Source organism: Callospermophilus lateralis, chromosome 5, assembly GCF_048772815.1.
Source record: "Callospermophilus lateralis isolate mCalLat2 chromosome 5, mCalLat2.hap1, whole genome shotgun sequence".
Classification (NCBI taxonomy): Eukaryota; Metazoa; Chordata; class Mammalia; order Rodentia; family Sciuridae; genus Callospermophilus; species Callospermophilus lateralis.
In genome coordinates, this window is record NC_135309.1 from 102,643,498 (window position 1) to 102,657,241 (window position 13,744).

Here is a 13,744-nt window from a genome sequence, read left to right on the forward strand (position 1 = left end):
ATCATGCGTGCTAATGGTGTTAGAGAGGAACATAGCATCAGCAATATTAAGTCACTTGTTCTGATAACTCTCCCTAAAAGAGTATAAGAAAGTGTGAGTAAGTGAAAGTGTTGGTGGTGGGGGGAGGAGGGACAGAATCTTTATAAAAGGATGCTTTGGGAAAGTTTAAAGGGAGGAAATAATAATAGAGCATAAGAAAAAAATTATCATGATAAAAATTCTGCCCTTTCTCACTGGCTTTATTAGAAATATGCCAAAGTAATTATAAGTATATTAGGTCAATGTTAGATAGCAGAATGGTATTTTATTTTCTCTCTATAGAAATAAAAAGGTAAGTCCATCCCAGACATGAGGTGGAGTTCATTCCAAGCCTCACCAAGACCTGCCTCTTTTCATTTACAAGGTCCTATTAAATTAAACCTAGCTGAGAAAACCATTTTCTGTTTAAAAAAAAAAAAATGAAACCATAAACAGACCATCAACAGACCAGGCATTATGTGAAATTCCATAACAAGAAAAACTAAACAGAATTAACTTGGTGGTAAAACTGGAATCAGAGATGGAGATTTCACACGTAAGTATCTCTCTGCACATGAGTGGTCCAGAGAAGCTCCAAGCTCAGAACCAGCCACCACAAAGGATGGCAGTAGACATGGGGTGACAGGCGCCTGCAGAGCATCTGGAAGTTAGGCTCCTCTTCTTCACACTCCCCAAAACAAAGGAATAAAGGGCGTGGATGGCAGCAATAACATGCCAGCAGGTCACAGTACCTAAGCATGAAGTATGCTGGGTTGCTTTTCTATTATGAAACAAATCACCACAAACTTAGGGATTTAAAGCAATGCATATTTATTAGGAAGTATAGCCAAGGGACGGATGTTATTTCCAAGTCTAGTTCACAAGAAGACTCTGGCTTCCAGATCACTAGCCTTCTTTAGCAGTCTTTGTTAGCTCCAAGGGAAGCCAGCTGCCAGATTGTGAGCTCCTCTATACAGAGGCTTATGATAATTAGAGACCCAGGGAGGCCTCTTTCCAACAACCATCTAGGGACCAAGTACAACAGTAAGGAAGTGAACCTAGCCAACAACCATGGTAATGAACTTGGAAGCAGAGCCTCCCCCAGTTGAACCACAGACCTGGTCATCACCATGATAGTGACTTGTGAGAAACTTCTGGACAGAGGTATCCAGCTAAGCCATGCCTGAATTCCTGACCCACAGAAATTTGGGGAGTACAACAAGTTGCTTATTGTGTTAAGCATTATGGATGAAATTGTTAAGCAGTAACAGACAACAAATAGAGCCCCAAATGAGCAAACAGAAAAGACACTACAGGAAACAAGGATAATTCAGGCAGCAGAGATTTATTACCTTCAGAGAGATAGGGAAGGATATTAGGGTCATAAAGCAAAAAGAGGCGGCCATGGAAAAGAAGTAATCAGATAACAAGAACAGTTCTTGGAAAACAAAAATAATGACTAAAATTTTATAGGTCAATGGATGCACTGACAATAAACCAGACATGGCTAAAAACTAAGCTAGGTGGTCAGAGACAGATAAAATAATAATGTAACAGGCTATTTATCTATACGAAATGAGAATCAAGGAACAAATATTCAGTTGTGCATGATTGCTCATTCTCTGTGGGACCAAACACCGACCTTAAAACTTTGGTACATATTTTTTATACCTACGATGTAAATAGCCTTTACTGTTTTTCTTAATTTTATTTTTAACTTATTAGCATATTAATTATGCATATTAATGGCATACAGTGTGATATGTCAACACATGCGTACAGCACTTACTGATCAAATCAGGGTAACCAACATTCCCTCTCTTTTTCATTTTTGTTTGAAGTCTTTGAGCTCCTCTCTTCTAGATTTTCATAAAATATATAATAGGTTACTGGGGATGATAGTTATCTCACTGTACTTTGGAACACCAGAATTTATTTTTTCCCTCTAACTGTGTTTGAGTACTCATTATCCAACCTCCTTTATTGGTTTTTAGTTTTTAGAATCAACCTATAACAAAACACAGAGGCTTAATCAAATTTAGAGAACAGAATATAAATACTGAAAAGTTTATAAAGTGAGGAAAAATGATAATAAAAGCAATAAAATCTCAGGGTTAGAGGTGAAAAAAAATAATGAAACACATTTAATGTTTTATTTACTTATCTTTCCTAGTAGAGAGTCAATACATACTGTCTAAAGTTGATAAATCAACAGAGTTTTAATTATATTATTTTAGGACATAAAGTCAACTAATTTGAGAGCTAAAAATATGTAAATAACAAAAATGGGGCAAATAAAAAGAATGAAATAATGGAATTTGCTGGTAAATGGATGGAAATGGACAAAATCATGCTAAGTGAAACAAGTCAGACTCAAAAAAATCAAAGGTTAAATGTTTTCTCTCCTATGTGGAAGCTAGAGCAAAATAAGGGAAAGAAGGCAGTGGGGGAAAGGATTGGTTATCACAAGGGTAGAGGGAAGATCAGTGGGTAGAAGATTGTAAGTAATATTGATTTCCTTCTTTGCATGTTCTTATGAATCCAAATTGATTTTTTGATTCAATAAATATTTACTGAGTGTTGGTGTATATTCACTCAGGTGCTCAAAGCACCCGGCACAGGCATAAGCAAAATGACAACAACAACAACTGTGGCCTTGCAAAACTTACACAGTAGTAGAACAAGAAAGATAAAAGTAATGAGAAAAATATGCACGGTGTTACCTGATGATTAGTACAGCAGAGAGGGAAAGATGGATATAGACCCGGAAGTAGGAAGTGGGAAGCAGGAGGTCACAGTTTTAGCCAGGGTGTGAGGACAGGGTCCCATAGAGAAGGTGGTGTCTGTGGCCTGCAGAAGTGAGCCACAGTGACTGGGGGAAGAACAAGGGAACCCCAAGTGCAGAAGCCTGGCACTAGCCGTGAGCCTGGTGTGGCTGAGCAAGACGAGTAACAGGTTTACTGGGGAATTCAGTGGGGAGGGTAAAAGAGGAAACAGGATTCTAAAGCACGTAAAGCAATTCAGAGCCCCAGGTTTCCGCCCCCACCCCAGGTGAGGTAAGAACTTTGATCGAATGTGTGACACTATTTGCCTTTTTAATAAAATCATTTTGGTTGCTGTGATGGGAAAGTCAGGGGGAAGTGAGGCCTAAGGGAAGGTGGTAGAACCAGAGACTATGGTAAATATCCTCGCAAAAAGGCTAAAAATCAGCCCAGTATCCAGCAGGAGACCTGGCACAGAACAGTTACTCAAATGAAGAGTTGCTGTCAAAACAAAAGTTATCTAACATGATTTATCTTACACAGTTTCTTCTTCTTCATGTAATAATTTTCAAGCCACACAACTTACTTCACTGGGTTTTCTAGTTACAACTCATCTCTACTCTTCCTGGGGTATCAAAAAGCTTTTTTATAGGTCCCACTAGAATGAATGTCTACTCCAAGATAGCACCAAATCAACCATGATTGTTGGCTTCCTTTCTATAATTCTTCAGAGCAACAGTATTTCTCTTTACTGTGTTTTCAACATGTTTTATTTGATTATATTTTCCATTTACTAGATACTACTCAAATTTAGAATTTCTGCCTCATCTGTACTATTCATTATTTCCACTATTTAAAAGGTTTTGGTTTTTTATTTGACTTCTACCAAAAGAAGGGGGAGAGCTTTAAGGAGAAAGAGAAAGTGAAAAGGAAGACAGAGGAAGAAAAAGGAAATAATAAAATCAAGCCATAAAAAATCAACATCATGAAAGCAAAACTCAAAATTCATCTGCTGACTATCAACAGATGGCAAGATTCGGATATATATATATATATATATATATATATATATATATGAGTCAAATATCAGTGTGTAATATTTATAATCAAAACCAAACCACCACCACTCCATACAGGAGAAAAGGGAACATTCGAATAAAATCCTGAAGGAATTTAGAGAAGATGCACAGTTTGGAATTATAGTTCTTAACTATTTTTATAGAATGGCAAAAAAAAAATTAGCTTAGAAAGAAGTTGTTATATGATCCAGAGTCTCATTCCAATTATTTTGATTAAATATGTATTTTGAAGTGAACCATAGCAAAACCCAAGATGAAAAAGTCATATAAAAGATCACCTAAAGAAAAACTCCAACTAACTCTAGAGCTATGCTGGGTTTTATCAAGAAAACTGTTGGAAGGAAGGAAGGAAGGTGGGAGAACTGTTCAGAGCCAGCTTCCTCATGTTGAAAGAATAATGTCTTTGGGAATGGGGAGAATACGGTCCTGGTTAGCATGGTACAGTTCCTACCTAAGAAGCCTTTGAGCACTGGCAGCAGCAGTTGTATCTAAGCAAGGCCAGGCTCCTGCTTTAGTTTGAACCTTGAATGCCCCAAAGGCCCATGTGGTAAAGGTTGGGTTCCCTAGAGTGGCACTATTGGGAGATGATGAGACCTTAAGAAATATAGCTTAGTAGAAGGTCTTTAGGTCTTTGGGGGTGTGTCCTTGAAGGAGCTTGTGGGACCCTGGTCCCCTCACTTTTTAATTCCAGTCATGAGATGAGCAGTTTTGACTACCACATGTTCATGTCATGATGTAGCTACCTCACTGCAGGCCAAACAGAACAGGGTCAAATGATCACAGACTGGGCCCAGCAAAAACATGAGCCAGAATAGGAACTTTTCTTTTTGGAAGTAAATTTTCTCGGGTATTTGATACAGTAAATGAAAGCTAACACACCTCCTTAGCTTTGCTCATGGCCACTTTGGAAAGTACTGTACTTTTTTTTTTGGTTCCTAAATTCTCTCATATCAGTATCTCCACTCTACTGACTAATCAATATTTTTTAGGTATCACATTAGCTTGAGATTCTAATACTAACATCCCCCTCAATCTCTCCTTCATCTCTTACAGGTTCTCTTCTCCTGAATTGTCCTCTGTATAGTGAATGGAAACCCAAGTGTCTCAGAGATCAAAAAGTGGAACAAATTCAAAAGACTAAAACTCCTCTTCCAAACACATATTCATAGCAAAATTAATCATAAGAGGAAAAAAATGGAAATAATCCAAACATCCATCAGTTGATGAAGGGATAAACAAAATGTGATCTACTCACACAATGGAAAATAATTCTTCCTTGAGAAAGAACAAAGTAACGCTATATGATACAACATGGATGAACTTGAACTTTGAAAACATGCTAAGCAAAAGAAGCCAGTAGCCAGTTTATATGATTCCAATTATATAAAATGTCTGGATACAGGAAGCTGAATAGGGGTGGGGCTGGTAGGAGTAGGGAATGACTGCTAATTGATACAAGGTTTATTTTTTGGTGTTGAAAACATTCTAGAATTAGTAGTGATGACTGTACAGCCTTGTGAATGTACTAGAAAAAAATACTGAATTTTACACTAAAAGACGATGACTTCTGTGTGTGAAATACAACTCAATTAAAAGATAAACTTTACAAAATGCAGTAGAGCAATTTTCCCCCAAAACAATATATTTTTTATTGCATCATAATTCAAAGAGTCTTTGTCAAAATAAATTCCATAGATAAAACTTCAAGACCAAAAAATGGTGTAGGCAATATCCAATGAATATAAAAACAAAGTATATCCATCACACAGAGAACTCATTTAGAAGGGGGGGGGGAAAGGTAGAAAAACACCAGTAGAAAAAATGGGGAAAGGACATGAGATGACAATTCATATGGGAAATACAGACAAATATTTAACAGTTGCAAAACGTGGTCAATAACCAAGAAAATGCTTATTACCCCAAGATATCAATTTTTATCCATCCATCAATATATAAAGATTTTTTATAAAAAAATGATTCCAGCTTTTCTCTTATTCTAGTGAAGGTTATTAAACTGGCATGTGTGTTTTCGAAAAGCAATTGGGCACTGAGTCAGGAAAAGGGAACAAGAGATAAGTAATATGTAATTTGCTTTGAAGAAATTCAGGATGACAGAAACAGAAACAGGAGCAAACCAAGCAATAATCTCTTAGTTACACTGAGAGAAATAAGAGGTGACAGTGGGATCAAAGAACGGAATGGTCAGCCCTTCCTGCAGAGAAGAAGAGCATCAGGGAAGACATGTGTATGACTGAGAGCTGCATTCTGAGAGACAAGTTGGTGTAAGTCAGACTGGAGGGGTCATCCCAGCACAGTGAGATTCCTGGGTGGGGTCGCTCCACCTGAAGCTCAAGCTACAAGGGGAAAGGTGGCATGAGAAGTTCTCAGAGGTGAGCTCAGGAGGGGCATCCCTGGATTGGCTCACTGTGTCTGGGAAGGCAGGGCACAGCTAGCATTGGATAAAGAAGTAAATAAACATCAGTTAAAAGAACAAACAAAGGTAGACTGTGGTGTCTCCCAGTGCTTCAGGGGCAAGGCAAGCATGTGAAGCAAGACTCTGTGAGGAGCTGGAAAGACAACTGACAGATGAAGGTATTGACAAAGGGCTGAAAAGAAGGAAACTAAAGCCCAGCTTTTTCCTACAGAAAACAAGTAACCATCAAATCAAGTGAAATCTTTCACAGTTCACTAGCACTTTACACACTGTAAGGGGGAATGAATTCTCTTTCATTGTGGCAAATCTGGAGGCAAATCCCAGACAGAAGTTCTTACCAAAAACATAATATTGCAGATGGACAAAATCCATGTTTTCAGCTTTAAGGTTATAAGAAGAATATAAAATATGGCTTTGGGATTGCTCTAGGCTATAACATCACTGCCAATTCTTGATTTTCTAGTTCTGTGATGTTTCTGTAACACATAAAATATTTTCAGCTATTCTATGTAATCACTCTTTTCTGATTTGTTAGGGATTTCTCCATGCACATTTTATAGAGGGCTGATCTTATAGGGATAAGAAACACACAATGCCTTTGGGGTGGTACAGATTTGATTCTATATACTTTGCTCTAAATTAAGCTTTAACCAAGGAAGAAGAACGAGGGTGCAGGCAGTAGGCATTTGGTGTTCCATGCAGTTAACATGGGGTGTGTGTGTGTGTGTGTGTGTGTGTGTGTGTTTGTGTGTGTGTATGTGTGTGTGTGTGTGTTTGTGTTTGGTGTGAGGGGAGAGAATATGGACAACAGGCTGTCTTGGGCACACGTAATCTAAAATATATAAATAAAAAAGAGACCCAAGAGGGCCAGGGTTGTAGCTCAGTGGTTGAGCGCTTGCCTCGCATGTGTGAAGTACTGAGTTCGATCCTCAGCACCACGTAAAAATAAATAAATAAAGATATTTTTTAAAAAGAGAAACCCAAGAGGCTGCATTAGAGTTTTTTGTTTGTTTGTTTGTTTGTTTTTTAAACCGAACAAGATAACAATGCTTAAATGAAAGATTTAATTAAAGGATTAAGTCTCTCTGCTCATGATGTTAGGGACTGACAGGGTAAAAGAAAGGTTAGGTCAAACCTTTCCAACTCAATCTGACATGAATTTTTCTGAATGAAAGCATATGTCCAACTCCTTTTTCCCTGAAAATGCCTCACTTGGAGGAGATACTGATACCCATCTGCACAAGATATACACTGAGATGAGGTTGGAACAGAGTTTCAGTTAAAGAAATTGGAAAGTCAACAAAAGATAGTGGGAGAGTCTCCAATGCCAACAGCTTAAGCCACACATTTGCATAGTGGGTACAACTATGCAGGCTAATGGTACTCCACACTGGGCATAATATTCTCAAGCCCTCCCCAGACCTCACCTTGGGTAAAAATCCAAACCCAGCTCTGTCCTTAAGACACAGCTTACCTCTCGAGTAGCCCAATGTACACTCATTCTCCCACATGTTCTCCCACAGCTTCCCATTGTCCCTTCCCAGTAATCAATCACACTCTAATAATTCCCTGCAGAGCACTTCCTGGTCACTGCTCACCACTTTGCTTGTCAAACTTGCTCTCATCCATTATTTCTTCTCCCAGTGGTTGACATCATCCAAGCTAAGGACCAAGAGATGTTTTAGATGCCATCCTGGTCTGATATTTCCCATATCCACATAGCCAAAGATCCTTATCGGTTACCCCAACATCTCTGGAATACCTTCCTCTTCCTCTTCCAGACTACTGTATTCTAGGACTTAGGAGTAGGTCGGGACAGGAAGAACCCTGGAAGATGAAAACTTGGGTCCTCTTCCATACCAAGACCATCTTCTTACTGATGGGGCTATCTGGACCAAGTCAAAGGTTCAAAATGAAGAGCATTAATTCCAAAAGAAAAAAAGGATTCCTGGACCAGATCTAAAGGAGAAAAGATGCAACTAGAATTCCCAGAAAATGATCCAAAGATCATCTTAAAGCAAACCGTGACAAGGAGATTCTGCTCAGAGGTGCAAAAGCCAGTGCAACAATGTGATTTTCATGGCAGACAAAGACAGCACACCCAGGCTAGTATGGAAAAACCATCCCAGGAAAACAGAAGAGACCAAGAGAGGGAGTTCTGAGCAGTCTTTGTTTCTATATAGAATTTGCAGTAAGATCTGCAGCTCAGAAAAGAATAGTCTCATGCTCAAATAGTTATCAGTCAATCAAAATCTCAGACTTTAGAAAAGGGAATCAATAAGAGAGGAATTATTAGGATTTTAAAGTTTTCTATTAAAAAGGCAGCAACTGGGTACAGTGGTGCACACCTGAAATCCCAGCTACTCAAGAGGATCACAAGTTTGAAGCCAATCTGAGCAACTTAGCAAGACACCATCTCAAAATTAAAAATTAAAATAAAATGGGTAGGGTATGTGGTTCAGTATTAGAGCTCCCCTGGGTTAATTCCCAGCACCCTGCTCCTGCCCATACACAGACAGCAGTACCAAATTAAGGCCATCAAGCTGTCCTCGAAGGGAAGCTACCAATCCCTGTTAACTGTGTTTTAGTAGCACAATGTCAAGCAAAAATGGCTAACAATTTTTTTTTCTCTGAATCAGCTTTGTTAACTTTCTGGCTTTGTTTAACTATGAAAAAAGTCAGGGTGAATTTCAGAGATCCAAGTTATTATTGTCCCTGATTCCAGAAACATCTCAGTGTAAAAAGTCAAATATAAGAAATCAAATATAAAGCAGTCAGATTAAAAGGAGTCATCAAAGAATCCAATCCCAGACCTCAAGTCAAAGGAAAAACAATTCTAACAGACAAAAGACTCAAGGCATCAAGAAAAATGATCAATCACTAACCAAATCTTCAAATCCAAGAGAGAAGTGTCACCATTCTATCATCCACTCAAGTGGCTTCTAAAGTCTGTCTCCTAACAAAAATCTTATATGCCCTAGTTTTCATCGTATGCCAAATAACAGTAGTGACCGACCACATCCACATACATGGACAAAAAAAAAAAATGATAAAGAAAGAAGGACCTCTTCTGTGAAATCCAACCACCTTCAAAGTCATTCACACTGTCTGAGTTTGGTTCACCAATGTATTTGCTTGGCAATTAAAAAGCCATTTATACTACCCCTGGTAACTGACTGTTCTTCTGGAATGGAAAAAAATAGGTATATATACATGTTTTTAATTATGTGTTGCATTTTAACTCTCAAATGTAAAAGAATAGAATTAACCACAAATACTGTGTCTGCAAAGGACCCCAGGCTCTACCTTGCCAGCCTGATGCATCTGCCATTTTTGAATACCTGGCCTTCTCTCTATAGCAATTCATTCCACATTGGTCCTGAATCTGGAGCAAAGCCCTCAGACAGAGAGCAGCCAGAGCAAAGGCAGTCAAGTAGGGTGCCTGGCTAGTTACAACAGCAAGCTGCACCCAGGGCAAAAAGTAGTCAGCATGGGAACCATCTGAAGCAAAGATGAATAGGACCAGGGAACTCAGAGGGAAAACAAAGAGGGATCTGTCTTGCCTCTTTCAGATTCCTCACTCTCATTTAATATTTTGTGGGTGCCTCTGCACCTTTCTGGTATTTCCTAAGAGGAAGAAAATTACAGTTTTCTATTTCCCTAGATAGAGGTTGCTATTGCCTCTTTTCAATAACTGAGGTAGGGTTTACAAAGGTGGGCTCAGCTGGGTTCATATCTCAGTTCTGTCACTTATTAGCTGTGCAACCTCTGGCAAGTAAACTCACCTGCCAGGCCTGTTTCCTTGTCTATAAAAGAGAGGATGATTATAATGTGCCTCTGGCAGATTGATGAAAGGTGAGTCATACATTTCATAAATTCCTTAATTGAGAAGCACTTAGTGAAGGGCACAAAGGAATTTACTATTTATTTTTATTATTTATCTATTACCTTTAATCTTTAACTGGAATATAGCCACAGAAAACTCAAATAATTAGCTCACAGAGGGCTAAGGAGGAGGTCCAAAGGAAACCCCATCCTGGAATGGCAAGTTCTTCCAAACTCGTGCCAACAGTGATAACCCAATGCAAGACCCAGACAAGCAGGTATCACACATGGGAGAAGTTGCATCCACACCTGGCTTGGTGAATAGCCTCCATCCACTCTTTACCGTCCTGCTCCTCCTCACAGCGCAGCTCCAGTGGCTTCTGACCTTCATGGCCAAAAAGAACAGTAAAGTAATACTGGAAAGAAAAACAAACACAAAAGTTTAGTTTTATCTTTTGAGCATAAAAGCATAATAACACAGTATATGCCTACACAAAGTATGTATTTACAAAATACATCGATTTTATGTAAGTCATATTTCAAAGTGAAAATATCATTCCTGGCCCAGTTAGCAATGACTGCAGCTAAAAGACAACATAGACCACGTCTTAACACCCCTCAGCAAGAGTCAACCCACAACCCTACTGCACTATGTATTTTTATACGAGTACAAGAAGAACATTGCCCAAATCTGGCTTTAGAGATATATTAGTGTTATCATGAAAATTTTTCCAAAAATGTTTCCCTTTTGTGGGGTGTGAGAAAGTGGCAGGCACATAAGTCCATACCACTGCACTGGCTAGTTCTATTATCTATTCTATTCTGCATCTATTCTGCATTCTGGAAAGAAATATATCTAAAATTATATTGAATCATTGCCATTTGCCTATCCTTCAATCTTAGTGGACATCACCATTGCTTATTCCTTATTTTCCTAGACAGATTATACTTGATATAAGAAGGAACCCTAATCATCATCCTTGGGGTTAAGAGCAGATTTTTTTTTTTTTTTTTTTTTGGTAGAAGTGGAATCTAAGTTACTGTCAGACAAAAGAAACTGGGATTAAGTAGAGAAAAGTCATAGTGCCATTTATTGGGATAAAATGATTTCTCTCATATGAATTTTATTCATAATCACTAAAATCTGGAAACAACCACATATCTTTTAGTAGGTGAGTAGTTAAATAATGCTGGTACATCTTTACAATGGATACTACTCAGCAGTAAAAAGGAACAAACCCTTGATAAATCCAGCAACTTGGATGCCTCTCAAAGTGTCATGTCACAAAAAAGTCATTCTCAAAAGGTTATGTATGCAATGATTCCTTTTGTTTTGATATTTCCAAAGTAGTGTCAGAGAACAGATCAGTGTTTTGGGGGAGTCAGGGTGGGGATGTGTGATGGTAAAGGGATGGTGTGGGGGAGTCTGGGGGTTGATAGAATGGTTCTGTGTCATCATTATGAGGGTTACACAAATCCAAATAGGTCATAGAACCATGCACCAAAGAAGGTTAATCATATGCTGTTGATTAAAAGACTTTAAAAATCATATATGATTACTCAAGATTCTCATGAGGATTCCAGAATACAAGTAATCAGACGAATAAGTCTTACAGACTCCCAAACTCACACTGGGCCACCAAACCCCTTTGTGCTCCAGCCAAGACAGATGTGAAATGGGGAATCTCACAACCATATACAGAGTTCATGGACCATAGTTCTAAAGTAGATTTCTTTAAAAATCTTGGTATAATCTATTAGTATGGGAAATACATATCTGGCACTGAGTTTGCTCTGTATTAGAAAAAGTAACAAATGTCTAAGTCAAAGATGCATTGTCCTTTGACAGCACTTGTGAGAATACACTCAGTAGATCACAATGAATCAGTATTATCTCAGAAGTCTTTGTTGTGATTGACTAACTTGGACATTTGAAGATCTGCTCTAGCCTATGAAGTTCTGAAATGCTTCAAAATAGCTGTGAGGTCCAGAAAATCTCGGGGTGCTTCTAGAGTAAGTGTTCATCTGCCTCATTTTATTTCCAAGCCCCTTAGAATGTGTCCTCTCCAATTTCCTGAACACCATGAAATTGGTGACCCAGGATGAAGTAGTAGACAAGCTAAAGGAAAATTCCAAGCTGAGCCAAACATACATATTTAAGCTTAAGTGGAGGGAGGAAAACAGAGGGATCCTCAGATTCCAGAAACAAAGATAAGAGGCGAAGCCAAGCAGAAAGCATGGGAACTGAGGGGTAACACACTAGACCTTCTCATCCAAGAGACAGAGTTCTAACATCCACAGGGCTGAAACACATGGTCTTGGGCCTGTACAAGACACCAAGGTGGAATCAAGACCCTGCATAACACCAGGGCACATGAGAGGCTGACACTTCTGCACAACAGAAACCAGAAAAACTCCACCCCAAGTCCACTGTATGCCAGGATAATTTCCAAATGCATTAGAAATTTTGGTGAAAAAATTAAATCAAAACAGGGACTGGGGTTGTAGCTCAGTGGTAGATAACTTGCCTTGCACGTGTGAGGCATTGGGTTCGAATCTCAGCACCACATAAAAATAAATAAAGATATTGTGTCCATCTACAACTAAAAAAATAATTTAAAAATTAAACCAAAACACATACATTTTTAAATGATTGATAACTGTACCTCTAAGTAGGAAAAATTGTCCTAACTATGGTTTAAAATCCTGAAACAGTAAGATAAAAGACCAATGATTGAATTACATTAAAAAGTCTACATAACAAGACCACTGCAAACAATGCATAAAGACATGTAACAAACTGGAAATATATGTATAATTGATATAAAAGTGATAATGTCCTTTATGTATAAAGATAATCATGTGATTGTTTTTCTTAGCCTCCTCATATGGATTTCCTAATATTTATAACTTCCATGACTGTATTAATTATACAGTAACTCAATTTTTATTGTTGACTTTGAAGCACTAGGAATTAAACCCATATGTTCTATGCCATTGAGATATATCCCAACCCCTTTATTCATTATTTATTTTTAATTTTGATACAGGGTCTTGCTAAGTTGTTGAGGCTGGCATTGAACTCTTGATCCTCCTGCCTTACTTTCAAGGGTAGCTGGGATTACAAAATATGACACTGGGTCTTTTTATTAACTTAAATTTTAATTGTTTTTGAAATTATTTAAGCTTATAGAAAAAAACTAAAATACAGTGAAAAAAAAATTCTATTGGCCAATTATATTGTTATATTGTGTGCAGGTACAACCATCTGACAACAAATCCCACCATTATATACAATCATAATGCACCAATTGTAAAAAAAAAAAAAAAAAAAAAAAAAAAAAAAAAAAAAAAAAAACTGAGTTACCTTTAAAATGATATTCTTAAAATACAGAAAGTGAACATTAAAAATAAAATGATAGAAAAGATAAACTCTAGTCAAAAGACAAAAGTTGGACTATAATCTCAAATGTGATAAAGAAGATCCTATATCAATAAAAGAATCAATTTACTAGGAAGTATAGCAATCCTGAAAGTGCATCATTATATTGGACTTTAGTGAGTTTTCATTCAGTTACATCTTCAGACCCCCTCAAGATGCCCAGACCAGAACCAGCTCTTTGGTT

At 37.8% G+C, this 13,744-nt stretch overlaps 1 protein-coding gene across 3 annotated transcripts in view; it reads right to left on the reverse strand.

The window, feature by feature from the left end:
- The window catches only part of Rasgrf2 (Ras protein specific guanine nucleotide releasing factor 2), a 230,910-nt gene that overhangs the window by 144,937 nt on the left and 72,229 nt on the right, over positions 1-13,744 (reverse strand). For all 3 annotated transcript variants that reach the window (XM_076857070.2, XM_076857069.2, XM_076857068.2), the window contains exon 2: positions 10,428-10,534. In XM_076857070.2, the coding sequence (XP_076713185.1) occupies positions 10,428-10,534 (107 nt within the window). The remainder of the gene's footprint in view (positions 1-10,427; positions 10,535-13,744) is intronic.